Here is a 27,642-nt window from a genome sequence, read left to right on the forward strand (position 1 = left end):
TTCCGAAGGGTCCCTGGGAGGATTCCCCTGCAGATTAAACAAACAAGCCAGGCAGGTGAGAGGCGAGAGGTGAGAGCTGAAGGTCCAGTCAACACGGAGCTAGTCACCGGGAGGTGTCCCTGAGACCTGCTGGGCTGATTCGAATCTAGAATTGATTGTAAATCCTTCTCCCAGACTCCACTGTCTGGGAGTCTGCCTGTCCCCACGCCCCATGGCTTTTGCTTACCAGAGATTCCCCAAGTAATTTCTGTTCTCCTCCTGTGGTGTGGCCGTCAGCCCCTCTCTTCAGTCCCCTGTGCTGTGTCCCAGGAGGCTCCGTGGGCCTCCCTTACGGTCCCGGCTTCTTTGGGAAACAGGCAACCATGCTGTGGGCTGGGCTGCGGCCAGGCGGCTGTCACTCACGCAGACGCTGCTGCAACCTGTGGGGGGCATGTGTTTCTGCAGAGCGGGGATGACGAGGAGTACCAGCGCATCTACACCACGAAGATCAAGCCTCGGCTGAAGCCGGAGGATGGAGTGGAAGGGGAGCCTGGGGAGACCCAGAGCCGCACCATCACGGTGACTAGGAGGGTCACAGCCTACACTGTGGACGTGACAAGCCGCGAAGGAGCCAAGGACATCGACATCAGCAGCCCTGAGTTCAAGATCAAGATTCCACGGCACGAACTGACTGAAATCTCCACCGTGGATGTGGACACCCAGCCTGGGAAGACAGTGATCAGACTGCCCTCGGGCTCGGGGGCACTGTCCCCCACCACAGGCTCCACTGTGGACATCCAAGCAGGGTCCATTTCCACTTCAGGACCAGAGCTCCAAGGTGCTGGCCACTCGAAGGTCCAGGTCACCGGGCCTGGGATAAAGGTGGGAAGCCCGGGTGTCAGTGTCAGTGCAAAGGGCTTGGACTTAGGTAGCAAAGGGGGGGTCCAAGTCCCAGGGGTGGACGTTCTGTCTTCTCTTGGGGGTGGGGCAGCAGAGTGGCAGGGCCCAGCTCTTGAGAGTGGCAACGATGGGAAAATTAAATTTCCCTCCATGAAGCTCCCAAAATTTGGTGTCTCAACAGGGCTTGAGGGTCAGGCCCCAGAGGCAGGGTTGAGTGTTTCTGCCCCTGAATTCTCTGTGGGGCACAAGGGTGGCAAGCCAGGCTTGACCATTGGCGGGAACATCCAGACCCCTCAGCTAGAAGTCAGTGGTCCCTCTGCCAGTATTAAGGGGCTTGAGGGGAAGCTGAAGGGCCCCCAGATCACTGGGCCATCCCTTGAGGGTGACCTGGGCCTGAAAGGTACCAAGCCACAGGGGAGTTCAAGGGTGGACATCTCTGTGCCCAAAATCGAGGGCAGCATCGCTGGCTCCAGGGTGGAAGTTCAAACTCCTAACATTGATATTCACGGGCCAGGGGGCAAACTGAATATGCCCAAGGTGAAGGCCCCCAAATTCTCTGTATCAGGTTCTAAGGGAGAGGGAGCTGGCATTGATGTGACACCTCCTGGGGTCTCTGGGGATGTTGGCCTACCTGAGGTTGCTTCTGGGGGACTGGAAGGGAAGGTGAAAGGTCCTAAAATCAAGACTCCTGAAGTGATTGTTCAGACACCTAATATCTCCATGCAGGATGTGGATCTGAGCCTCAGGTCCCCTAAACTGAAAGGAGACATTAAGGTTTCTGCTCCTGGGCTTCAAGGTGATGTTAAAGGCCCTCAAGTGGCAGTTAAAGGCGCCAAAGTGGACATAGAGACACCCAGCCTAGAGGGGACCGTGACTGGCCCCAAGTTTAGTGGTCCTTCTGGGAAAGAAGGAACCTGCAAGATCTCTATGGCAGACGTAGACTTAAATGTTGCCGCACCAAAGGTGAAAGGGGGTGTGGATGTCACGCTTCCAAAAGTAGAGGGGAAAGTCAGTGTCCCTGAAGTTGATGTCAGAGGCCCCGAAGTGGATGTCAGTGCCCCAGATGTGGACATTCATGGTCCGGACTGGAACCTGAAGATGCCCAAGATGAAAATGCCCAAGTTCAGCGCTCCAGGAGTTAAAGGGGAAGGGCCAGATGTAGATGTGAATCTCCCCAAAGGTGATGTCAGTATTTCAGGGCCCAAGGTCAGTGTGGAAGCCCCAAAGGTCAACATAGGGGGCCTGGTGGGCAACCTTAAAGGTCCTGATGTTCAGCTGCCTGAAGTGAGTGTCAAGACACCAAAGATCACCATGCCTGATGTGGATTTGCATGTGAAAGGCCCAAAGGTAAAAGGACAGTATGATGTAACAGCAACAAAACTTGAAGGAGAGATGAGAGGCCCCAAAGTGGACATTGATGCCCCTAATGTGGACGTTCATGGCCCAGACTGGCACCTGAAGATGCCCAAGATGAAAATGCCCAAATTCACTGTGCCAGGGTTCAAAGCAGAGGGCCCCGAAGTGAATGTAAACCTGCCTGAGCCTGATGTGGACATTTCTGGGCCCAAGGTAGATGTCTGTGCTCCAGATGTGAGTATTGAGGGACCAGAGGGGAAATTGAAAGGACCCAAGTTTAAGATGCCTGAGATGAATATCAAAGCCCCGAAGATCTCCATACCAGACGTGGACTTACATTTGAAAGGCCCTAGTGTAAAAGGAGAGTATGATGTCACAGTGCCGAAGGTGGAAGGTGAGATTAAAGTTCCTGATGTTGAACTTAAAAGTGCCAAACTGGACATTGATGCTCCAGATGTGGACATTCAAGGCCCAGACTGGCACCTGAAGATGCCCAAAATGAAAATGCCCAAGTTCAGCATGCCCGGCCTCAAAGCAGAGGTCCCAGAAGTGGATGTGAACCTGCCCAAGACTGACATTGACATCGCTGGACCCAAGGTGGATGTTGAACTTCCAGATGTGAATATTGAAGGACCTGAAGGAAAGCTGAAGGGTCCCAAGTTTAAGATGCCTGACGTGAATATCAAGGCCCCCAAGATCTCCATGCCTGATGTAGATTTGCATATGAAAGGTCCCAAGGTAAAAGGGGAATATGATGTTACAGTGCCAAAACTGGAAGGGGACCTGAAGGGGCCAAAGGTAGACGTCAGTGCCCCAGATGTTGGAGTTCACAGTCCTGATTGGAACCTAAAGATGCCAAAGATGAAAATGCCCAGATTCACCAGGCCCAGCCTTAAAGGAGAGGGCCCAGAATTGGATGTGAACCTGCCCAAGGCTGATGTTGACATTTCTGCACACAAGGTAGATATTAGTGCTCCAGATCTGAGCCTTGAAGGACCAGAAGGGAAGTTGAAAGGCCCTAAGTTTAAGATGCCTGAGATGCACTTCAGAGCTCCCAAGATGACCCTGCCAGATGTTGACATGGATTTTAAAGGACCCAAAATGAAAGGGAATCTAGATATGTCTGCACCAAAAATAGAAGGTGAGATGAAAGCTCCACATGGGGACATCAAAGGTCCCAAAGTAGATGTTAAAGCACCAGATGTGGAAGTTCAGGATGCAGACTGGAGTCTGAAGATGCCCAAGATGAAAATGCCTAAATTCAGCATGCCAAGCTTCAAAGGCGAGGGCCCAGATGTGGACATGAAACAGCCCAAGGCTGACATTGAGGTCTCAGGACCCAAGGTGGACATTGAAGCCCCAGATGTGAGCCTGGAGGGGCCAGAAGGAAAGCTTAAGGGTCCCAAGTTTAAGATGCCTGAGATGCACTTCAAGGGCCCCAAGATCTCCATGCCTGATGTGGACTTAAACTTGAAAGGCCCCAAAGTCAAAGGGGATGTGGATGTGTCTGTGCCCAAGATAGAAGGTGAAATGAAAGTGCCAGATGTGGACATCAAAGGCCCCAGAGTGGATGTTGATGTCCCAGATGTGGATGTTCAAGGCCCTGATTGGCACCTGAAGATGCCCAAGATGAAAATGCCCAAGTTCAACATTCCTGGCTTCAAAGGAGAGGGCTCTGAAGTGGACGTGAATCCACCCAAGGCTGACATTGATGTCTCAGGACCCAAGGTGGACATTGAAGCCCCAGATGTGAGCCTTGAGGGGCCAGAAGGAAAGCTTAAGGGTCCCAAGTTTAAGATGCCTGAGATGCACTTCAAGGCCCCCAAGATCTCCATGCCTGATGTAGACTTACACTTGAAAGGCCCTAAAGTCAAAGGGGGTGTGGATGTGTCTGTGCCCAAGACAGAAGGTGAAATGAACGTGCCAGATGTGGACATCAAAGGCCCCAAAGTGGATGTTGATGTTCCAGATGTGGACGTTCAAGGCCCCGACTGGCACCTGAAGATGCCCAAGATGAAAATGCCCAAGTTCAGCATGCCTGGCTTCAAAGGAGAAGGCCCTGAAGTGGATGTGAACCTGCACAAGGCTGACATAGACGTCTCAGGACCCAAGGTGGACATTGAAGCCCCAGACGTGAACCTTGAGGGGCCAGAAGGAAAGCTTAAGGGTCCCAAGTTTAAGATGCCTGAGATGCCATTCAAGGGCCCCAAAGTCTCCATGCCTGATGTGGACTTACACTTGAAAGGCCCCAGAGTCAAAGGGGATGTGGGTGTGTCTGTGCCCAAGATAGAAGGTGAAATGAAAGTGCCAGATGTGGACATCAAAGGCCCCAAAGTGGATGTTGATGTTCCAGATGTGGATGTTCAAGGCCCTGACTGGCACGTGAAGATGCCCAAGATGAAAATGCCCAAGTTCAGCATGCCTGGCTTCAAAGGAGAGGGCCCAGAAGTGGATGTGAACCTGCCTAAAGCTGACATTGACGTCTCTGCACCCAAAGTTGAGATTGAAGCCCCAGATGTGAGCCTTGAAGGTGCAGAAGGGAAGCTCAAGGGTCCTAAGTTTAAGATGCCTGAGATGCACTTCAAGCCTCCGAAGATCTCTATGCCAGACATTGATTTAAACCTCAAAAACCCCAAGGTGAAAGGTGATGTGGATGTTTCTCTGCCCAAAGTTGAAGGCGGTCTGAAAGGGCCAGAGGTTGACATCAAAGGTCCCAAAGTGGACATTGACGTCCCCGACGTGGATGTTCATGGCCCAGACTGGCACCTGAAGATGCCCAAGATAAAAATGCCGAAGATCAGCATGCCTGGCTTCAAAGGAGAGGGCCCAGAAGTGGATGTGAACCTGCACAAGGCTGACATTGATGTCTCAGGACCCAAGGTGGATGTTGAAGTTCCAAATGTGAATATTGAAGGTCCAGATGCAAAACTAAAAGGTCCTAAATTTAAGTTGCCAGAAATGAATATAAAGCCTCAGAAGATATCCATGCCTGATGTTAGTCTGCATTTGAAAGGCCATAAAATGAAAGGAGATTATGATGTTACGGTTCCAAAAGTAGAAGGAGAGATTAAAGCTCCTGACATTGACACCGAAGGTACAAAAGTAGACATTAATGCACCAGATGTGGGAGTTCATGGTCCAGACTGGCACCTGAAGATGCCCAAGATAAAAATGCCCAAGATCAGCATGCCTGGCTTCAAAGGAGAGGGCCCCGATGTAGATGTGAACCTACCCAAGGCTGACATTGACGTCTCAGGACCCAAGGTGGACATTGATGTTCCAGATGTGAATATTGAAGGTCCAGAGGGGAAACTAAAGGGTTCCAAGTTCAAGATGCCAAGCATGCATATACAAACACACAAAATCTCTATGCCTGATGTTGGACTTAACCTGAAAGCCCCTAAACTGAAAACTGATGTAGATGTTTCTCTTCCCAAAGTGGAAGGAGACTTGAAAGGTCCTGGAATTGACATAAAATCCCCTAAAATTGATGTGGATGTTGGTGATATAGATGTTGAATGTCCAGAAGGAAAGCTTAAGGGTCCCAAGTTTAAGATGCCTGAGATGCACTTCAAAGCCCCCAAGATCTCCATGCCTGATGTGGACTTAAACTTGAAAGGCCCCAAAGTCAAGGGGGATGTGGATGTGTCTGGGCCCAAGATAGAAGGTGAAATGAAAGTGCCAGATGTGGACATCAAAGGCCCCAAAGTGGACGTTGAGGTCCCAGATGTGGACGTTCAAGGCCCCGACTGGCACCTGAAGATGCCCAAGGTGAAAATGCCCAAGTTCAGCATGCCTGGCTTCAAAGGAGAGGGCCCCGATGTAGATGTGAATCTACCAAAGGCTGACATTAATGTTTCTGGCCCCAAAGTGGACATTGATACTCCTGATTTGGATATTGAGGGACCAGAAGGAAAATTAAAAGGTTCTAAATTTAAGATGCCTAAGTTGAATATCAAAGCTCCCAAGATATCCATGCCAGATGTGGACTTGAATTTGAAGGGACCCAAACTGAAAGGAGAGATGGATGCTTCTGTGCCAGAACTAGAAGGTGATCTCAAAGGTCCGCAAGTTGATATCAAAGGTCCTAGTGTGGATGTGGAGGTGCCTGACGTTGATCTGGAAGGTCCTGATGCAAAGTTGAAAGGCCCTAAGTTTAAGATGCCAGACATGCACTTCAAAGCCCCCAAGATTTCCATGCCTGATGTAGACTTACACTTGAAAGGCCCCAAAGTCAAAGGGGATGTGGATGTGTCTGTGCCAAAATGGGAGGGAGATTTGAAAGGTCCCTGTGTGGATGTGGAGGTTCCTGATGTTGATCAAGAATGTCCTGATGCAAAGTTGAAAGGACCTAAGTTTAAGATGCCTGACTTACACTTCAAGGCCCCCAAGATCTCCATGCCAGATGTGGACTTACACTTGAAAGGCCCCAAAGTCAAAGGGGATGTGGATGTGTCTGTGCCCAAGATAGAAGGTGAAATGAACGTGCCAGGTGTGGACATCAGAGGGCCCAAAGTGGACGTTGATGTCCCAGATGTGGACGTCCAGGGCCCAGACTGGCACCTGAAGATGCCCAAGATGAAAATGCCTAAATTCAGCATGCCTGGCTTCAAAGGCCAAGGCCCAGATGTGGATGTGAACCTGCCCAAGGCAGACATTGATGTCTCAGGACCCAAGGTGGACATTGAAACCCCAGATGTGAGCCTGGAGGGGCCGGAAGGAAAGCTTAAGGGTCCCAAGTTTAAGATGCCTGAGATGCACTTCAAGGGCCCCAAGATCTCCATGCCTGATGTGGACTTAAACTTGAAAGGCCCCAAAGTCAAAGGGGATGTGGATGTGTCGGTGCCCAAGATAGAAGGTGAAATGAAAGTGCCAGATGTGGACATTAAAGGCCCCAAAGTGGACGCTGATCTCCCAGATGTGGACGTTCAAGGCCCCGACTGGCACCTGAAGATGCCCAAGATGAAAATGCCCAAATTCAGCATGCCTGGCTTCAGAGGAGAGGGCCCTGAAATGGATGTGAACCTGCCCAAAGCTGACATAGACGTCTCAGGACCCAAGGTGGACATTGAAACCCCAGATGTGAGCCTGGAGGGGCCGGAAGGAAAGCTTAAGGGTCCCAAGTTTAAGATGCCTGAGATGCACTTCAAGGCCCCCAAGATCTCCATGCCTGATGTGGACTTAAACTTGAAAGGCCCCAAAGTCAAAGGGGATGTGGATGTGTCAGTGCCCAAGATAGAAGGTGAAATGAAAGTGCCCGATGTGGACATTAAAGGCCCCAAAGTGGACGTTGATCTCCCAGATGTTGATGTTCAAGGCCCCGACTGGCACCTGAAGATGCCCAAGATGAAAATGCCCAAATTCAGCATGCCTGGCTTCAGAGGCGAGGGCCCTGAAATGGATGTGAACCTGCCCAAAGCTGACATAGACGTCTCAGGACCCAAGGTGGACATTGAAACCCCAGATGTGAGCCTGGAGGGGCCAGAAGGAAAGCTTAAGGGTCCCAAGTTTAAGATGCCTGAGATGCACTTCAAGGCCCCCAAGATCTCCATGCCTGATGTAGACTTACACTTGAAAGGCCCCAAAGTCAAAGGGGATGTGGATGTGTCTGTGCCCAAGATAGAAGGTGAAATGAATGTGCCAGATGTGGACATCAGAGGCCCCAGAGTGGATGTTGATGTCCCAGATGTGGATGTTCAAGGCCCTGATTGGCACCTGAAGATGCCCAAGATGAAAATGCCCAAGTTCAGCATGCCTGGCTTCAAAGGAGAGGGCCCCGAAGTGGATGTGAACCTGCACAAGTCTGACATTGATGTGTCAGGACCCAAGGTGGACATTGAAGGCCCTGATGTTAATATTGAAGGACCAGAGGGAAAGTTGAAAGGTCCTAAGTTCAAGATGCCAGAGATGAACATCAAAGCCCCCAAGATCTCCATGCCTGACTTTGATTTGCACCTGAAAGGTCCTAAGGTGAAAGGAGATGTGGATGTTTCTGTGCCTAAGGTGGAAGGTGACCTGAGGGCCCCTGACGTTGACCTCAAAGGCCCCAAAGTGGATATTGATGTCCCAGATGTGGACATGCATGGCCCAGACTGGCACCCGAAGATGCCCAAGATAAAAATGCCCAAGATCAGCATGCCTGGCTTCAGAGGAGAGGGCCCAGAAGTGGATGTGAACCTGCCCAAGGCCAACATTGATGTGTCAGGACCCAAAGTGGACATTGAAGGCCCTGTTGTTAACATTGAAGGACCAGAAGAAAAGTGGAAAAGTCCAAAGTTTAAAATGCCTGAAATGCATTTTAAGACTCCAAAGATACCCATGCCAGATATTGATCTTAATCTAACAGGTCCAAAGATAAAAGGAGATGTGGATATCACATGCCCCAAGGTAGAGGGAGATTTTAAAGGACCTGAAGTTGACCTCAAAGGCCCCAAAGTGGACATTGATGTCCCTGATGTGGATGTTCAAGGCCCAGACTGGCACCTAAAGATGCCTAAGATGAAAATGCCCAAGTTCAGCATGCCTGGCTTCAAAGGAGAGGGCCCCGAAGTGGATGTGAACCTGCCCAAGGCCGACATTGATGTGTCAGGACCCAAAGTGGACATTGAAGGCCCTGTTGTTAACATTGAAGGGCCAGAAGGAAAGTTGAAGGGTCCTAAGTTCAAGATGCCTGAGATGAACATCAAAGCCCCCAAGATCTCCATGCCTGACTTTGATTTGCACCTGAAAGGTCCTAAGGTGAAAGGAGATGTGGATGTTTCTGTGCCTAAAGTGGAAGGTGACCTCAAGGTCCCCGAAGTTGATGTCAAAGGCCCCAAAGTGGACATTGATGTCCCTGATGTGGATGTTCAAGGCCCAGACTGGCACATGAAGATGCCTAAGATGAAAATGCCCAAGTTCAGCATGCCTGGCTTCAAAGGAGAAGGCCCAGAAGTGGATGTGAATCTGCCCAAAGCTGACATTGATGTGTCAGGACCCAAGGTGGACATCGAAGGCCCTGACGTTAATATTGAAGGACCAGAGGGAAAGTTGAAAGGTCCTAAGTTCAAGATGCCAGAGATGAACATCAAAGCCCCCAAGATCTCCATGCCTGACATTGATTTTAATCTGAAGGGCCCCAAAGTGAAGGGTGATGTGGATGTGTCCTTACCAAAAGTGGAAGGTGAGCTTAAAGTTCCTGAAGTTGACATGAAAGGCCCCAAAGTGGACATTGATGCTCCAGATGTGGACGTTCATGGCCCAGACTGGCACCTGAAGATGCCCAAGATAAAAATGCCCAAGATCAGCATGCCTGGCTTCAGAGGAGAGGGGCCAGAAGTGGATGTGAACCTGCCCAAGGCTGACATAGACGTCTCAGGACCCAAGGTGGACATTGATGCCCCAGATGTGAATATTGAAGGTCCAGATGCGAAACTGAAGGGTCCCAAGTTCAAGATGCCAGAGATGAATATCAAAACTCCTAAGATATCAATGCCAGATTTGGACCTTGATCTTAAAGGCCCTAAAATGAAAGGAGAGGTGGATATTTCACTTCCAAATGTAGAAGGTGATTTGAAAGGGCCTTCTCTTGACATCAAAGGCCCGAAGATAGATGTAGATGCACCAGATATTGATATTCATGGCCCAGAAGGCAAATTAAAAGGTCCAAAGCTGAAGATGCCTGATGTGCATGTAAACATGCCCAAGATCTCCATGCCAGAAATTGACCTGAATTTGAAAGGCTCAAAACTTAAGGGAGATGTTGATGTTTCTGGACCCAAATTGGAAGGTGACATTAAAGCTCCCAAGTTAGATGTAAAGGGCCCAGAAGTGGACATTTCTGGTCCTAAGCTCAATGTTGAAGGCAAGTCAAAGAAATCTCGTTTTAAGCTTCCCAAATTTAATTTTTCAGGCTCCAAAGTTCAGACACCTGAGGTAGATGTCAAAGTCAAAAAGCCAGATATTGATGTAACAGGTCCAAAAGTTGACCTTAATGCTCCCGATATTGAGGTCCAAGGAAAAGTGAAAGGATCCAAGTTCAAAATGCCTTTCTTGAGTATTTCGTCTCCTAAAGTGTCTATGCCTGATGTGGAGTTAAACCTGAAAGGTCCTAAAGTCAAAGGAGACTTAGATGTTGCAGGTCCTAATTTAGAAGGTGATTTTAAAGGACCCAAAGTGGACATTAAGGCACCAGAAGTTCATCTTGATGCACCTGATGTGGATGTTCATGGTCCAGACTGGAATTTGAAAATGCCCAAGATGAAAATGCCCAAGTTCAGTGTGCCCGGCTTCAAAGCAGAAGGGCCAGATATGGCTGTGGATCTGCCAAAAGGAGACATCAACATAGAGGGCCCCAGAGTGGACATTGAGGGCCCAGAAATCAATGTGGAAGGTCTAGAGGGAGGCTTAAAAGGTCCCAAATTCAAGATGCCTGATATGAATATCAAAGCTCCCAAGGTCTCCATGCCTGATGTGGACTTACACTTGAAAGGCCCCAAAGTCAAAGGGGATGTGGATGTGTCGGTGCCCAAGATAGAAGGTGAAATGAACGTGCCAGGTGTGGACATCAGAGGGCCCAAAGTGGACGTTGATGTCCCAGATGTGGATGTTCAAGGCCCTGACTGGCACCTGAAGATGCCCAAGGTGAAAATGCCCAAGTTCAGCATGCCTGGCTTCAAAGGAGAGGGCCCCGAAGTGGATGTGAACCTGCCCAAGGCTGACATTGGTATTTCTGGCCCCAAAGTGGACATTGATGCCCCAGATGTGAATATTGAAGGTCCAGATGCGAAACTGAAGGGCCCCAAATTCAAGATGCCAGAGATGAATATCAAAGCTCCCAAAATGTCCATGCCTGACCTTGACTTTAACCTGAAGGGCCCCAAACTAAAGGGTGATGTGGATGTGTCTTTGCCAAAAGTGGAAGGTGACCTCAAGGCCCCTGAGGTGGACATCAAGGGCCCCAAAGTGGACATTGAAACTCCTGATATTAACATTGAAGGCCCAGAGGGGAAATTGAAGGGGCCCAAATTCAAGATGCCAGAGATGCACCTGAAGGCGCCCAAGATCTCCATGCCTAACATTGACTTAAACCTGAAGGGGCCCAAGGTGAAGGGTGATATAGATGTTACCCTTCCCAAGACTGAAGGAGATCTGAAAGGCCCTGAGATCGACATCAAAGGTCCCAAAGTGGATATTGATGCTCCAGATGTGGATGTTCAAGGCCCTGATTGGCACCTGAAGATGCCCAAGATAAAAATGCCCAAGATCAGCATGCCCGGCTTCAAAGGAGAGGGGCCAGAAGTGGATGTGAACCTACCCAAGACCAACATTGACATGTCAGGACCCAAGGTGGACATTGAAGGCCCTGATGTTAACATTGAAGGACCTGAGGGAAAGTTGAAAGGTCCTAAGTTCAAGATGCCAGAGATGAACATCAAAGCCCCCAAGATCTCCATGCCTGACTTTGATTTGCACCTGAAAGGTCCTAAGGTGAAAGGAGATGTGGATGTTTCTGTGCCTAAGGTGGAAGGTGAACTAAACGCCCCTGACGTTGACCTCAAAGGCCCCAAAGTGGATATTGATGTCCCAGATGTGGACATGCATGGCCCAGACTGGCACCCGAAGATGCCCAAGATGAAAATGCCCAAGTTCAGCATGCCTGGCTTCAGAGGAGAGGGCCCAGAAGTGGATGTGAACCTGCCCAAGGCTGACGTTGATGTCTCAGGACCCAAGGTGGACGTTGATGTTCCAGATATGGATATTGAAGGTCCAGATGTGAAACTGAAGGGTCCCAAGTTCAAGATGCCTGAGATGAACATCAAAGCCCCCAAGATCTCCATGCCTGACTTTGATTTGCACCTGAAAGGTCCTAAGGTGAAGGGAGATGTGGATGTTTCTGTGCCTAAGGTGGAAGGTGACCTAAAGGCCCCTGAAGTTGACATCAGAGGTCCCAAAGTGGACATTGATGCCCCAGATGTGGACGTTCATGGCCCAGACTGGCACCTGAAGATGCCCAAGATAAAAATGCCCAAGATCAGCATGCCTGGCTTCAAGGGAGAGGGGCCTGAAGTGGATGTGAACCTGCCCAAGGCCGACATTGATGTCTCAGCACCCAAGGTGGACATAGACACTCCTGACATTGATGTTCATGGTCCAGAAGGGAAACTGAAGGGCCCCAAGTTTAAAATGCCTGACCTGCACCTCAAGGCACCCAAGATCTCCATGCCTAACGTTGACCTGAATCTGGAGGGCCCCAACGTAAAGGGTGATGTGGGTGTTACTCTGCCCAAAGTTGAAGGTGACCTCAAGAGCCCTGAAGTTGATGTCAAAGGTCCCAAAGTGGACATTGATGTCCCAGATGTGGATGTGCATGGCCCAGACTGGCACCTGAAGATGCCTAAGGTGAAAATGCCCAAGATCAGCATGCCTGGCTTCAAAGGAGAGGGCCCAGAAGTGGATGTGAACCTGCCTAAAGCTGACATTGATGTCTCAGGACCCAAGGTTGACATTGATGTTCCAGACGTGAATACAGAAGGTCCAGATGCAAATCTGAAGGGCCCCAAGTTCAAGATGCCAGAGGTGAACATCAAAGCTCCTAAGATCCCCATGCCTGGCATTGACTTAAACCTGAAAGGACCCAAAGTAAAGGGAGATGTGGATGTTTCTCTGCCTAAGGTGGAAGGTGACCTCAAGGGCCCCGAAGTTGACGTCAAGGGCCCCAGAGTGGACATTGATGTTCCAGATGTGGACGTTCATGGCCCAGACTGGCATCTGAAGATGCCTAAGGTGAAAATGCCCAAGTTCAGCATGCCTGGTTTCAAAGGAGAGGGCCCCGAAGTGGATGTGAACCTGCCTAAGGCTGACATTGACGTCTCAGGACCCAAGGTGGACGTTGATGTTCCAGATGTAAATATTGAAGGTCCAGATGCAAAACTGAAGGGCCCTAAATTCAAGATGCCGGAGATGAACATAAAAGCCCCTAAAATCTCCATGCCTGACCTTGACTTTAACCTGAAGGGCCCCAAAATGAAGGGTGATGTTGATATCTCTCTGCCCAAAGTTGAGGGTGATCTCAAGTCCCCTGAGGTGGACATCAAGAGCCCCAAACTGGACACTGACACTCCTGATATCAGTATTGAAGGTCCAGATGGAAAACTGAAGGGGCCTAAATTTAAGATGCCAGAGATGAACATCAAAGCCCCCAAGATCTCCATGCCTGACTTTGACTTAAGTCTGAAAGGGCCAAAGGTAAAGGGGGATGTGGACTTTTCACTGCCTAAGGTAGAAGGTGATCTGAAAGGGCCAGAGGTGAACATTGAAGGTCCTGAAGGGAAACTCAAAGGACCCAAATTTAAGATGCCTGATGTCCATTTTAAAACCCCACAAATCTCCATGAGTGACATTGATTTGAACTTGAAAGGACCTAAGATAAAAGGAGATTTGGACACTTCCATCCCTAAACTGCAAGGAGATCTGAAAGGCCCCAAAATAGATGTTAAAGGCCCTACGCTGGACATAGACACTCCTGATTTTGACATTAATGGTCCAGAAGGGAAACTGAAGGGCCCCAAGTTTAAAATGCCTGACCTGCATCTCAAGGCGCCCAGGATCGGTGTGCCTGGCTTCAAAGGAGAGGGCCCCGAAGTGGATGTGACCCTGCCCAAGGCTGACATTGACGTCTCAGGACCCAAGGTGGACATTGATGTTCCAGATGTGGATATTGAAGGTCCAGATGCGAAACTGAAGGGCCCCAAGTTCAAGATGCCGGAGGTGAACATCAAAGCCCCTAAGATCCCCATGCCTGGCATTGACTTAAACCTGAAAGGACCCAAAGTAAAGGGAGATGTGGATGTTTCTCTGCCTAAGATGGAAGGTGACCTCAAGGGCCCCGAAGTTGATGTCAAGGGCCCCAAAGTGGACATTGATGTTCCAGATGTGGACGTTCATGGCCCAGACTGGCATCTGAAGATGCCTAAGGTGAAAATGCCCAAGTTCAGCATGCCTGGCTTCAAAGGAGAGGGCCCCGAAGTGGATGTGAACCTGCCTAAGGCTGACATTGACGTTTCAGGACCCAAGGTGGACGTTGATGTTCCAGATGTGAATATTGAAGGTCCAGATGCGAAACTGAAAGGCCCCAAGTTCAAGATGCCGGAGGTAAATATCAAAGCTCCCAAAATCTCCGTGCCTGATGTCGACCTGGATTTGAAAGGACCCACAGGCAAAGGAGATTTCGATGTGTCTGTCCCTAAGATTGAAGGGACTTTCAAAGGCCCCAAAGTAGACCTTAAAGGTCCAGGTCTGGATCTTGAAGGCCCTGATGCCAAACTCAGTGGCCCACATTTGAAGATGCCCTCACTGGATATATCTGCCCCTAAAGTAACTGCGCCTGATACTGATTTGCATCTCAAGGCACCCAAAATTGGAGTTTCTGGTCCCAAATTAGAAGGCGGTGAACTGGACCTCAAGGGACCCAAAGTTGATTTCGAAGCTCCAAGCTTAGATGTACACGTGGAGAGCCCAGATATTAACACTGAGGGGCCAGATGTGAAAATTCCCAAATTTAAGAAGCCCAAGTTTGGGTTTGGGGCCAAAAGCCCCAAAGCTGACTTCAAATCACCTTCCCTCGATGTGACAGTTCCTGAGGCAGAGCTGAATGTTGAGGCTCCTGAAATTGGTGTTGGTGGCAAGGGCAAGAAGAGTAAGTTTAAAATGCCTAAAATTCACATGAGTGGTCCTAAAATTAAGGCCAAAAAACAAGGATTTGATGTGAATGCGCCTGGGGGTGAGATTGATGCCAGCCTCAAGTCTCCTGATGCAGATGTCAACGTCGCAGGGCCGGATGCCTCACTTAAAGTCGACGCGAAATCTCCCAAGACCAAGAAACCTATGTTTGGAAAAATGTACTTTCCAGATGTCGAATTTGACATTAAGTCACCTAAATTTAAAGCGGAAGCTTCCCTCCCTGGCCCCAAAATGGGGGGTGAAATCCAGGCACCTGACCTGGATGTTTCCTCACCAGAGATTAACGTGGAAGGTCCTGACATCAAGCTGAAAGCTCCCAAGTTCAAGGTGCCAGGTGTGGATGTCTCAGGGCCAAAAATAGAGGGCGACTTGAAAGGCCCCAGGGTGCAGGCAAACTTGGATGCATCTGACATCAACATTGAAGGCCCAGATGCTAAAGTCAAAGCACCGTCATTCAGCATTTCTGCCCCTCAAGTCTCCATCCCTGATGTGAATGTTAACTTGAAAGGACCAAAGATAAAGGGTGATGTCCCCAGTGTGGGACTGGAAGGACCAGATGTAGATCTGCAAGGTCCAGAATCGAAAATTAAGTTCCCCAAGTTTTCGATGCCCAAGATCGGCGTCCCTGGTGTGAAGATGGAGGGTGGGGGAGCTGAGGTCCAGCTGCCCTCTCTAGAAGGAGGCTTGAGCGCACCAGATGTTAAGCTTGAAGGGCCCGATGTGTCTCTGAAAGGGCCAAAAATAGACTTGCCTTCAGTGAACCTCTCTGCGCCAAAAGTCTCTGGACCTGACCTTGACCTGAACTCGAAAGGACCAAGTTTGAAGGGAGGCCTGGATGTATCTGTTCCCAGCATGAAGGTGCACGCTCCTGGGCTTGACCTCAGAGGTGTCGGTGGAAAGGTGAAGGTGGAAGGTGATGGTATGAAAGTGCCTGGAACTGATGCCACAGCAATGCTTGATGTCGGTGCGCCAGATGTGACCCTGAAGGGACCAAGCCTGCAGGGAGACCTGGCTGTCTCTGGTGACATCAAGTGTCCTGAAGTATCAGTAGGTGCTCCTGACCTAAGCTTGGAGGCACCTGAAGGTGGTGTCAAACTTCCTAAGATGAAGCTGCCCCAGTTTGGCATCTCCGCTCCAGGGTCCGACTTGGACATCGGCGTCAAGGGGCCACAAGTCGCTGGAGAACTAAAGGGGCCCGGCATAGATTTGAACCTCAGAGGCCCGAACCTGAAAGGGCCTCAGATCTCTGGCCCTCAAATCTCAGCACCAGATGTGGACTTGAACTTGGAAGGACCAAAAGCAAAAGGCAGCCTCGGGGCCAGTGGTGACATGAAAGGCCCCACAGTTGGAGGAGGTCTTCCGGGCATCAGTGTTCAAGGCCTAGAAGGAAACCTCCAGACGCCTGGAATTAAGTCATCCAGATGTGAGGTGGAGCTGCCAGGTGTGAATGTGAAACTCCCAACCGGGCATATTTCTGGTCCTGAAATCAAAGGTGATCTGAAAGGTTCAGGAATAGGTTTCCACGGGGCCCTTCCTGACATTGGCATGAAAGGGCCTTCCTTTAACGTGGCATCTCCTGAGTCAGATTTTGGTGTCAGCTTGAAAGGCCCGAAAATCAAAGGAGGCATGGATGTTTCAGGGGGTGTCAGTGCCCCAGATATCAGCCTGGGTGAGGGGCATGTGAGCGTCAAAGGTTCCGGCGGGGAGTGGAAAGGACCCCAGGTCTCCTCTGCTGTCAACCTGGATGCACCTAAGTTTGCCGGAGGACTTCATTTCTCAGGACCAAAGATAGAAGGAGGTGTCAAAGGAGACCAGATTGGACTTCAGGGTCCTGGGCTGAGCGTGTCTGGGCCTCAAGGTCACTTGGAAAGCGGATCTGGAAAAGTAACATTCCCCAAGATGAAGATCCCCAAGTTCACCTTCTCTGGCCGTGAGCTGGTTGGCAGAGAAGTAGGGGTGGATATTAACTTCCCTAAAGCGGAGGCCACTGTCCAGTCTGGTGCCGGAGAGGCCGAGTGGGAAGAGTCTGATGTAAAACTTAAAAAGTCCAAAATCAAAATGCCCAAGTTCAACTTTTCCAAACCTAAAGGGAAACCTGGTGTCACCGGCTCACCGGAAGCGTCCATTCCAGGGTCCAAAGGTGACCTGAAGAGCTCCAAGGCCAGCCTAGGCTCTCTGGAAGGAGAGGCAGAAGTCGAAACGTCTTCGCCCAAAGGCAAATTCTCCTTATTCAAAAGCAAGAAGGCACAGCACCGCTCAAATTCCTTCAGTGAAGAAAGGGAGCATTCTGCATCTTCTACCCCTCCGGGAACTTTGGAGTTCGAAGGTGGGGAAGTGTTGCTGGAAGGCGGGAAAGTCAAAGGGAAACATGGGAAGCTGAAATTTGGTACCTTTGGTGGATTGGGGTCAAAGAGCAAAGGTCATTATGAGGTGACTGGGAGTGATGATGAGGCAGGCAAGTTACAGGGGAGTGGAGTGTCCTTGGCCTCTAAGAAGTCCCAACTGACATCTTCTAGCAGTGACAGTGGGACTAAAGTTGGCATCCAGCTTCCCGAGGTGGAGCTGACAGTTTCCACAAAGAAAGAGTAGCAGGCCTCTGTGTGTGTGTACATATATGTATAAAAATACATCAGCCTTGGGTGAGTTTGTATATAAACTCCAAAGAGAAACCCGCCGACAGCCTCAGCAGTAACGCAAACACCTGGCCTCTGGCAGGGGCGAGCGCTGAAAAGACAAGCGCCTATAGGCTCCTCCTGGAGCTTTACAGATAGGTAAAGAGTTCTAAGTTCTTCGTCCAGCCCGTGTGCAAAGTCAACAGTATTTGCCTTAAGATTTCAGGTTTTTGTTTTTGCATTGAACGCTGAGAGCTCCTGTTTACTAAGCAAGCTTTTGTGTTTATTATCCTCATTTTTACTGAACATTGTTAGCGTTGGGGTCATGGAAACCCACTTTTTCATTGTAATGACTTTTGGGGCTTCTGTTAGTCAGGGTGGGGGGTGGAGAAGGCAGTAGAGGGGGGCCAGACCTTCATTTCTCCTGCCGTCCGGATCTACTCAAACAGGAAACATCCAAAGATGGCTGAGAGGAGCCGCCAGGCAGGGCGTGTGGGTGTTTCTAGAACTCTTTAGCGTTGCTTTTTCTTCCCCAGGGGTGGCGGTCCCAGCCCGTTTGGGGCTCACCATGAGAGGGAATTTAGAGTCTGTTTGCAAATTAGCCAACCCACCGACTCGACACGAGGGCCTTCCATTCTGTGTGTTGTAAGAGAAATGTTTTCTTTGTGATCGCCACGTTCCTGATATTAATTCTGATTTCTTTTAACAAATGTTATCGTGATTAAGGAAATTTCCAGCACTTTAATGGCAAATTAATTGAGAATGTAAGAAAATGGATGCTGTCAAGGGCAAATAAAGCTGTTTATTAACCCGGATGTCCTGTGCCTTTTATATTCTGTAATGGGAGGATGAGGCCTAGGGAGGCTGCATACCCAGCCCTGACAGGTCAGACTGGGTCCCCTCAGTGGCATTGCTAGTTGCATTAGTGGGTGATGGGACGGGTTCTTTGCTTCTCGATTCTCATGGTGAGGCTGGTTGTACCATTGCTGAGATATCAAGAGAGGCTGGGCACGCTGGCAGCCCGAGCCCCGGGACCTGCCCACCAACTCGGCATCCTCAGATAGGAGTATACGATTCAGAGATGGTTCAGACATGAATGGAAGAAAAGGCCTATGGAATGGCAGAAAGGGATCTGACCGTGGGCCACAGGCCTGCCAGCTGTTCCAAACTTGGCTGTAGGTTTGCTGGCTGGCCTCGTTACCTGCCCTTCTGGGCCTCAGTTTCCCCTTCGAAATAAGGGTGCTGATCTCGAATCACATGTCCTTATGCTTCCTTCTAGTCCACGTGAGCGCTAAACTTTATGAAAAATCTCTTCTGACAGAAGTCCCCTCCCCCACCCCCTTTTTTCTGGCCTTCCCTTGAGGCACGCAGGATCTTAGTTCCCCAACCAGGGATCGAACCCATGCCCCCTGCATTGGGAGCACGGAGTCTTAACCACTGGACCGCAGGGAAGTCCAAAAGTCCCCTTCTGATTTACAGCTCTGTAGACAATACAGAGTGGGGGGACCTTCTAGAAACTGGCTTCTGATGTTGGTCATTGCTGGGCAGAGGGCAGCGCCTTCTTAGGCCAAAATGATCGAACCAAGCTCATCCCCCTTGCCATTCCCCAGAGCTGCTTCCTTTCTGCCAGTGGAAGCAGCTCTGTACCTCTCCCATCAGCCCTGGAGTGGAGATACCAGCTCCAACCCCCTCCTGCCCTCTCCAGAGCCAGCTTATCTGCGGGTCTCAGCGCAGAGCAGCGGGATCTCCTGCCCAGCGTGAAATCCACCTGCCCTCGCTTGGATTTCAGACGGGCCCTTGCCAGCTTCATCCACTCCCGCGTCAGCCAGCAGAGCCTGTGTCCTTGGGGGGCTTTGGAGCTCACGGGTGGCTCTTGCTTTCAGAAAGATAGGTAGCAAGGGAGGTGCTTGATCCCCTGTGGCTTTTTAAAATATTTTTAAAAAATTTTATTTATGTATTGAAGTATAGTTGATTTACAATGTTATATTAGCTTCAGGAGTACAGCAAAGTAATTCGGTTTTATATAAATAAATATATATATATATATTCTTTTCCAGATTCTTTTCCCTTATAAGTTATTAGAAAATATTGAACATAGTTCCCTGTGCTATACAGTAGGTCCTTGTTGGTTATCTATTTTATATATAGTAGTGTGTATCTGTTAATCCCATACTCCTAATTTATCCCTCCCCCAGCCCCCGTGGCTTTTTAAAAGCTGATTTTGTGAATTGGGCAAGAGTTTCCTCACCCATAAACTAGGGGTAGCATCCACAGGCCCAGAGTCTGTCTGTTCAGGTGTTTGGGTTGTCTGCTGTGCAAGGGTGTCGCATTTAAGGGTATAGCATTCATGTCACAGCCATTTGTTTGTTTATTGAGAGCATGAGGGTGGGCATGGAGTCCTAGGGAGGTGGGTGTGAGCCCCTGCACACACACTGAAAAGCTAGAATGTGCACACGCCCACTGGCGCACGTGCCTACACGCAGCTGCCTTCCGTCCTAACCAGGTCTGGGCACCCCACAAGTGTGCTGCTTTCAACCACGGCCCAAATCCCAGTTCTCCGTTCTGAAGCTGATGAGTGTGGAGTGGGACGGAGTGTGCAGATGTGTGGTCCTGGCGTCTGGAGGGGGGATAAGTGGGTGACAGTGCGGTGCACTTGTGTACACAGCCAGGGGGATGCCCACTGGGACGCTGGAAAGATCTCCCAGGCAGAACTACCCAGATTGTCCAATAATATGGCAATTAAAAAAAAATTTTTTTAGCTTGAGGAAGGGGTGATGTACACTAGTGTGGCCCTCAGCGTCCATTCATTCAGCAAGTATTTTTAGAGCATCATGTGGTTAGATGCTGTCCCTGCCCCCCTGGTCTCAGAATCCTCCTCTGCTGACCTCCACAGACCAAATGATGTGATGGATGTGGGACACTGGAACACTGGAAATACACACGTGTAAGTGACGCTTCTACCAGGGATGATGAGGATGATGGTGATGTTTCCCTGGACTCTCAGGGTGAGATCTCATTGGCTGGGACAGTCAGGAGTAGTGGGTCAGATGGATCAGGAACATGGCAACGGGCCATTCAAATGTGAGAAACTTCCCAGCTGCCCTCCTCCCACATCAGGCCCAGGCTGGAGGCAGTGACCACAGGACAGGAGCCCTCCCTGCTGCAGTGACTGTTACCACCGGAAGGGGGAACATGGAGGAGGTGCCAGGGGGTGGAGACGCATATGGAGGGCCCATCCCAGCGAGCTTTCCTTCGCTTGTTCTGCCCACCCACTCTCAGTTCCCCCCTTCCTCCATTCTTCCTGATGCCTTCTCACCGCCTACCTGATGGGGATGGTCCAAGTTATTCCCCAAAGTCCTGCAGGGCCCAGATTCAGGAGGTCTTAATACTCTGAGGTCCCAGTTCCTGCATTTGAGGGCGGGAGTGGTCTCAGGAGACCTGGAGGGGGCTGGGCTGGGCTCCTCTGTGTCCTTCCTTGGAGTTCCAGCACGGAGCCACAGCAGGGCCTGCAGCCTGACAGTGCACCTTGCTTTAAGCAGTGTGACTGACTGTGGGCGTGGCTAAGGGGACGTTTGGCAAATTCAATTCTTTTTTTTTTTTTTTTTTACTTTTTTTGGCCACACCCCACGGCATGTGAGATCTTAGTTCCCCGACCAGGGATCGAACCTGAGCCCCCTGCATTGGGAGTGCAGTCTTAACCACTGGACCGCCAGGGAAGTCCCCAATTCAATTATGTTGAAATGCACCCCATGCTCACAAAAGGCAGTGTATGTTTTTCACCAGCTCAAACTCATTTCTGTACGTGTCAGGGTCCCTACAGGAAACGTTCGTGAAGACAACTCAGCCACGGAGAATTTAACGGCGGCTGTTCACGCAGTAGTGGGCCAGGACCAAGCAGCCAACAAGGGGTGGTGAGACCCCCAGGGACAGCGGGAGGCTGGTGCTACCCCTGGGCCTGAAGGGGCCTGGGAAGAGATGGTATTCCTGGAATCTAGCCACGAGGGGCCACAGCATCTGCCAGGACTGCCTGCCATGAGAAGCAGGAAGAAGCTTCCTGACCTTTCCTTCTGATGGTGCCTTGCGCTGGAGGGCAAGCGAGCCCAGGTCTTTTCTTTTAAAAAAAAAGTTTATTTATTTGGTTGCGCCGGGTCTTAGCTGCGGTAGGCGGGCTCCTTAGTTGTGGCATGTGAACTTAGTTGCGGCATGCATGTTGGCTCTAGTTCCCTGACCAGGGGTCGAACACGGGCCCCCTGCATTCTGAGTCTTACTCGCTGCACCACCGGGGAAGTCCCGAGCCCAGAACTTGCGGGTAGAGGGATCGGCCTTCCGCAGGCACAGAGCAGGGCAGAGAAGCACGGAGAGGGGGTCTCAGGGTGGATGGCAAGATAGAGAACGACCGGGACAATGCCCTCATCCTCATTTTTCTGTTTGGCAAGTGTGACTTTCTATGTATTGAGGTTTCTTAAAATAGCCATGGTTACGTGGGATGTAGCTAAGGTATGATCATAAAGTAATACGACAATTTTTGTTTTAAACAAACACACTTATACTCGGGAGGTGCTACACTTCTGTGAAAATTTTACTGTTAAGAATATTTTTGTCCCCTCTCTTTTGGAACTGCTCTCAACATCACTTGTGCATTTAAAAAAGGAACAATTTCCTTGGGGAAGCACAAATCTTCCTCTCTTGAGGTCTGCAAATGGCCAAAGGGCCTGGAAGATCCTCCAGGGTTCCCAGGACAAAACTCTGAAAAGACCACTAGCCTGGGAGTAAGTGGGATTCGCCATGACCTTGAACAAGTGAAGGCCCCTCTTTGAGCCTCGGTTTACTCATTTGTAACATGGATAAGGCAGGCATTCTCTAAGGCCCTTGCCAGTTCCAATAGTCTATGATCTTCTCAGAAGCAAGGCTGGTTAATTAGGTGGATGGGGCTGTTTGGGGTCAAAAACAAGGCACGATTATAATGTAGCGCAACTAATTTTCCCATGTGGCTGGTAAACCAACTCAAATGTTTTGAGCAACAGCACTGTTGAAATACTGCTATGTCTCTAGTGGCCCAAAGCCAAGGCACTGCACCCCCAGTACTTTGCATGTTGCTGGCACGTGCGTCTCATTTCTCAAGTCCCATCTTAGCTCTCTGGCATTGCGTGTTAGCTGTGACGTGAGAGATGCTGCTCAGCTTGTAACTGACGTTCCTTTTTTTTTTACAGTGTATTTATTTATTTTTGTGGTACGTGGGCCTCTCACTGCTGTGGCCTCTCCTGTTGCGGAGCACAGGCTCCGGACGCACAGGCTCAGCGGCCATGGCTCACGGGCCCAGCCGCTCCGTGGCATGTGGGATCTTCCCGGACCGGGGCACGAGCCCGTGTCCCCTGCATCGGCAGGCGGACTCTCAACCACTGGGCCACCAGGGAAGCCCTACAGTGTATTTATTTTGAATTCAGACCTACAGAGAAGTTGCAAGAATGACACAGTGAATAACCATATAACTTTCACTTAGATTTCCCAGTTTTACCTTGTTGGTTTTAATCTCTCTCTCTCTCTCTCTCTCTCTCTCTCTCTCTCTCTCTCTCGATGTTACGATTATCATTATATCTGCTGAATCATTTGAAAGTGAATTGCAAACATCATGACCCTTTACTCCTAAATCCTTCAGCATGTATGGACATTCTCTTATATAACCACAGATAAGAGCCAAATTCAGGAAACTTAACATTGTTATTATTATCTGACATATTGCCCATATTTAAATTTTACCAATTGCCCCAGTAACTACAATTTCCTTGTAGCAATGTCTTTTTGCCCATTTAGGCTTCAACCACCTGTGATCCCACGTGACCTTTAATTGTCATGGTCTCTTTAGCTTCTTCAGTTTGGAACAGTTCCTTTGCTTTTTGTTGTCATTTGTGACACTGAGATTTTTGAAGTGCACAGGGCCAGTTGTTTTGCAGCAACGTCCCTCGGTGTGGGTTTGTCTGAGGATATTTCCTCATGCTTGGGTTCAGGTTATGTGTTCTGGGGCAGCGATCCCACAGAAGTGGAGTGGGGTCACTGCTCAGGACCCTCATGACTTGGATCGCTCGGTGAAGGAGGAGATCGCCAAGTTTCTCCATTGTAACAGCGCCAAGTCTTTTCCCCCTTTGGAATTAACAAGTAAACCCAAGTTTTCAAGAAAGAAGTCCAAGTTTGGGCAAGTTTATTTTGCAAGCAAAATAGGGCTGAAAGGGCTGGTGGCCTTGAAAGGGCTGGTGGCCTGCGTGCCTCGGCCTTGGTGTGCTTTCCGGCTGCTGTTTGGAAACTGGAGTTCTGGCTTTGGGCTCAGCACCACAGAGCAGCTCTCTGTCCGTCCTCATCAGGACAAAGAATTCAGTGCATGAATGCTTGCCACGGGTTGGGAATGCCAGAGCTGTTTACCGGCCTCTGAATCGCCCCGTGGAGTCAGGCATTTGCTAGAGCTTCCCAAGGCTGACTGATGCCAGCAGAGGTGCTGCCGTGAATGGGCCAGAGCAAATGTGTGTGGAACATTCTGCTGAGGCCAGTGGTTTCAATTCCCTTTAAAAATCTCTGTTATTTTCCACCACAAACTTGAGACCTGGCCTTAATGGAAAACCTCCCAGCAGCGGGGCTGAGGATCGGAAGGGTTAAGAACGAAGAGCTTCTCTCGGGACAGGGACTGGTGGTCCACAAGGTGCCCATCTCTTGAGATCTCATGCTGAGTTCTCACTCGGCCCCTGGCCAGAAGGCTATAGAAAAGTGAGGTTCAGAGAAGTGAAGCAATCCGTCTCCACCCTTAGAGCTGGAAGAGGTGACTCTGTCTAGGTCAATCCAAGCTTACTAATTAAAAAAAAAGCATTTTGGGACTTCTCTGGTGGTCCAGTGGTTAGGACTCCATGCTTCTACTGCAGGGGTTCCATCCTTGGTTGGGGAACTAAGATCCCGCATGTCAGGGTGTGTCCAGAAAAAAAAGAATTTTTTTAAAATTTAAAAAAGCATTTTTCCCCCTTTCCCCTGATGCCATTGCTGTTTCCCTGAGGAACCCGGGAATTTTTTTCTGTGGAGGTTTTAGGAAATGGAAGCTGTCTTTCAAAATTTGTAAGGCCTTGACCTTTTGAGAACTGAAGCAGTTATTAAATACTTATGGGCAAAGCCCGTTTCCTCAAGGAGACTACAAGGGAATAAGTAAGGGAATAATAAGGGAATAATGATGATGATGATAATGATGATGGTAGCTATCAGTTCTGCCACTTCCTAGCTGTGTGATCTTGGGCAAGTTATTGAACCTCTCTGTGCCTCACTTCCCTTATCTATAAAATAGTGATGATACATTACCTCTCTCATAGCAGTTTTGTGAGGAGGATGTAAGTTAACACATACAGTATAATGTATTTGGCATATAGTAAGTACTGGAAGTGTTAGCCATTTCTATTGAATACTTACTTTGTGTTAGGCATTGTATATGTATTGTACACACGTTATCTCTTTTGATTTCTATAACCCTATGAGGTGGGTATTACTTTCCTCAGACATAGAAACTGAGGCTCAGAGAGGTTAAGCAATTATGTTCAGGGTCACACAGCTAGTAAGTAGCAGAAACTGGAAACCCCGGCAACTTGGCTGGTTTCTGGTCCAGCCCAGAAAAGGCTCTTATTCATTTGCCCATTTGGGGGGTAGGGGTAGGCTCCAGGCCTCAAGTGAAGTGAACCCTTGGCCCAGGTTCAACCTTGTCAGCTGCTGCCAGCCCCTCCTCCCCAGTGTTACCCTGGGTTTTTTCCCCTCCTGAGTATTCACTTTTCCAGGATGATGATAAACAAGGGAGAAACGACAATCAAAGCATGTGCATTATAACTGCCTCACCCACTGTCCCTGACGGCTGTCCGGGAAGCCTGGAGGCTCCCCTTCCACCACCCCATCCAGTGGACTGGCTGCCCCCCAGCTTCGGAATGCAGGCCAGCTGAGGCCTCTGGGGATCCTCTCTTGGGGAGGACCTGGGAATGTGAGGGGGCTCCAGAGAGGAGTTTTGGGCAGGAGAGTTGGTCCCAACCGTGGACAGTCTCCCTCATCCCTTCGCCTGCAGGCCTCCTGGGCTCCAAAGCTGAGGCTAATTGGAGCCCAGCTGGAGCGAGAACTCGCTAACCATGAGCCCTGTGAGCGGAGCACTTGCTCTGTCCCACCCACCAGCGGCGCCCCGCCCAAGGGGAAGGAACTGAGGCCTCCACGAGTTTGGACCACTGGCTCTTTCCTCCGGAGATTATGGGGGCCCGAGGGAAGAAGGAAGTAAAAAGCAATCTATGGGGAAAACCAAAAAGCGAGCGCGGGACAGGGCAGAGGTGGATGCGGCGTGGCCGGTGCCGGGAGGGAGAAGGCAGCAGGGGAGGAGCAAAGCCCCAGGAAGGGGGACGATTTGGAACGAGCAGCTGGGAGCGTGTCAGGGCGTGCGGAGGGAAGGAAAGAAGAGAGGACCTCCAGGGAGCAGGGACTGCGCCGAAGGGCTTTGAGGGGACTTTAGCCCCGCTCCCTATCTAAATCCCTCCTAGCGCCCCAAATGAATTTACCACCTAAATAAAACAGCATTCTTGCAACTTCAAGTTCTTCCGCTCCAACCAGAAACCAGGTGACACCCTTAAGCCCCCCATAATGTAATCATGGGGCCGCCATTTTCCAGGGAGTAAGAGAGCCTTCCGGAGACTCGCAGTCCCGGAGAAGTGAGAGGGAGCATGGGAGGGAGGGACGGGGTGGGGTGGGGGGGGCGCACAGGACAGTCTCTAGGGAGCATCTGACGCCACGCCCCGTTCGGCCGAACTGCCAATTGCCAGGCCGCATCCAGGTCCCCGTGACTCGTTGCCAGGCAGATTTCTATCCACCTCTGGGCTGCTGCGAGTCACCAGCCCAGCTTTGGCCGAGTGGGGTAGGGCGCGGGGCACAGCGGGGAGGAAAGAGGGGAAGGAAGACCGGGGGTGGGTGTGGGTGAGGGGCGTGGTGCGTCGGGAAGTTGCTGGAGGCCAGGTTCACAGCTCCCAGGGAGGGCGCGGCCGCGGGAGCTAGCCACCTTACCCCGGTGGGTCCCTAAGTCCTAAGCCTTGCAGGGACACGAGCTTTTCCCTTAGTCGATCTGAGAAACTGCTCTGAGAAACTGCTGTGCTGGAGGGTGCCGGGGCCCTGTATGTTAATTCTTTGGGATATTTACATTTAAAAAGAGGACTTTGGGGCCCTGAGATGTGGGTCCCTCCTGGTGGTTATTTCAGGCCTTTGGGCAGGCCGGCTCTGGTATTTTGGGCCTGGAAAGCCTTTCAGCAAAGCCTCACAAACAGCATGGGTAGGTGCCCACCTTGCTTTCCCCTCTGGGGGCCTGACATGGCCCCTCGCCTGTAGCCCGGCATTCAGACTCTTGCCTTTTTGTTTTTGTTTCGTATGGCCACGCTGGGCGGCTTATGGGATCTTAGTTCCCCGACCAGGGATCTAACCCATGCCCCCTGCAGTGGAAGTCCAGAGTCTTTACCACTGGATCGCCAGGGAATTCCCGTCCCCTGCCTGTCTTAAGGTCCCCCACTCCAGGCCAGGTGAGGGAGGAGGCTTTTGACACCCCCTGGCTTTCCAGCCAGTGCCCTGTGGCCTGGGTTTGGGGTTTTACCTGGGGGTGTGGTCTCCACCAGGGCGCAGGGCCACCATCCTGGCCTCCATCCTCTGGCTCGGTGGCCGGGCCGTGGGGAGGGCTGGAATGTGAACAGGCGGGAGAGAATAATGCCAGGGCTTTTTCTGCTTGTAAGAGTGCAAGTTCGCTCACAACTTGAATTTCAAGTGGGCCCTTCAGGCAGATTAGGGATGTTAAGTGAGAGAGTGGAGGCATTCGGTGTGGATTGACTAAATTCCTAGAAAATAAATTCTAGGAATTTAGCTGCGGGAGGGAGAAGTGTCAGGTGGGCACTGTCGGTGCCACGCGTGGCTGGGGTTGGAGCTGCTGCTCCAGGAGGCCTGGAGGGGGAGAGGTGGTGTTTTTCTTTCCTTCTTCTATTTAAACACCCTGTGTTCCAAAAAGTGCATGTTTCTTGAATCTTATCTAAGAGACAAATGAATGCTT

The 27,642-nt window shown here is 50.4% G+C and overlaps 1 protein-coding gene across 4 annotated transcripts in view; it reads left to right on the top strand.

Moving 5' to 3' along the window:
• Positions 1–27,642, top strand: part of AHNAK (AHNAK nucleoprotein) — an 83,092-nt gene that overhangs the window by 11,484 nt on the left and 43,966 nt on the right. The window contains exon 5 of one of the 4 annotated variants that reach the window (XM_079930266.1): positions 445–18,382. The exons of the other annotated variants lie outside the window; for them this stretch is intronic. Coding sequence (XP_079786392.1) covers positions 445–17,544 — 17,100 coding nt within the window. The 3' untranslated portion in view covers positions 17,545–18,382. Of the gene's footprint in view, positions 1–444; positions 18,383–27,642 lie in introns of those variants that run through there. 4 annotated transcript variants of the gene reach the window in all.

The sequence above is a fragment of the Stenella coeruleoalba genome (assembly GCF_951394435.1).
Source record: "Stenella coeruleoalba genome assembly, chromosome: 8".
Classification (NCBI taxonomy): Eukaryota; Metazoa; Chordata; class Mammalia; order Artiodactyla; family Delphinidae; genus Stenella; species Stenella coeruleoalba.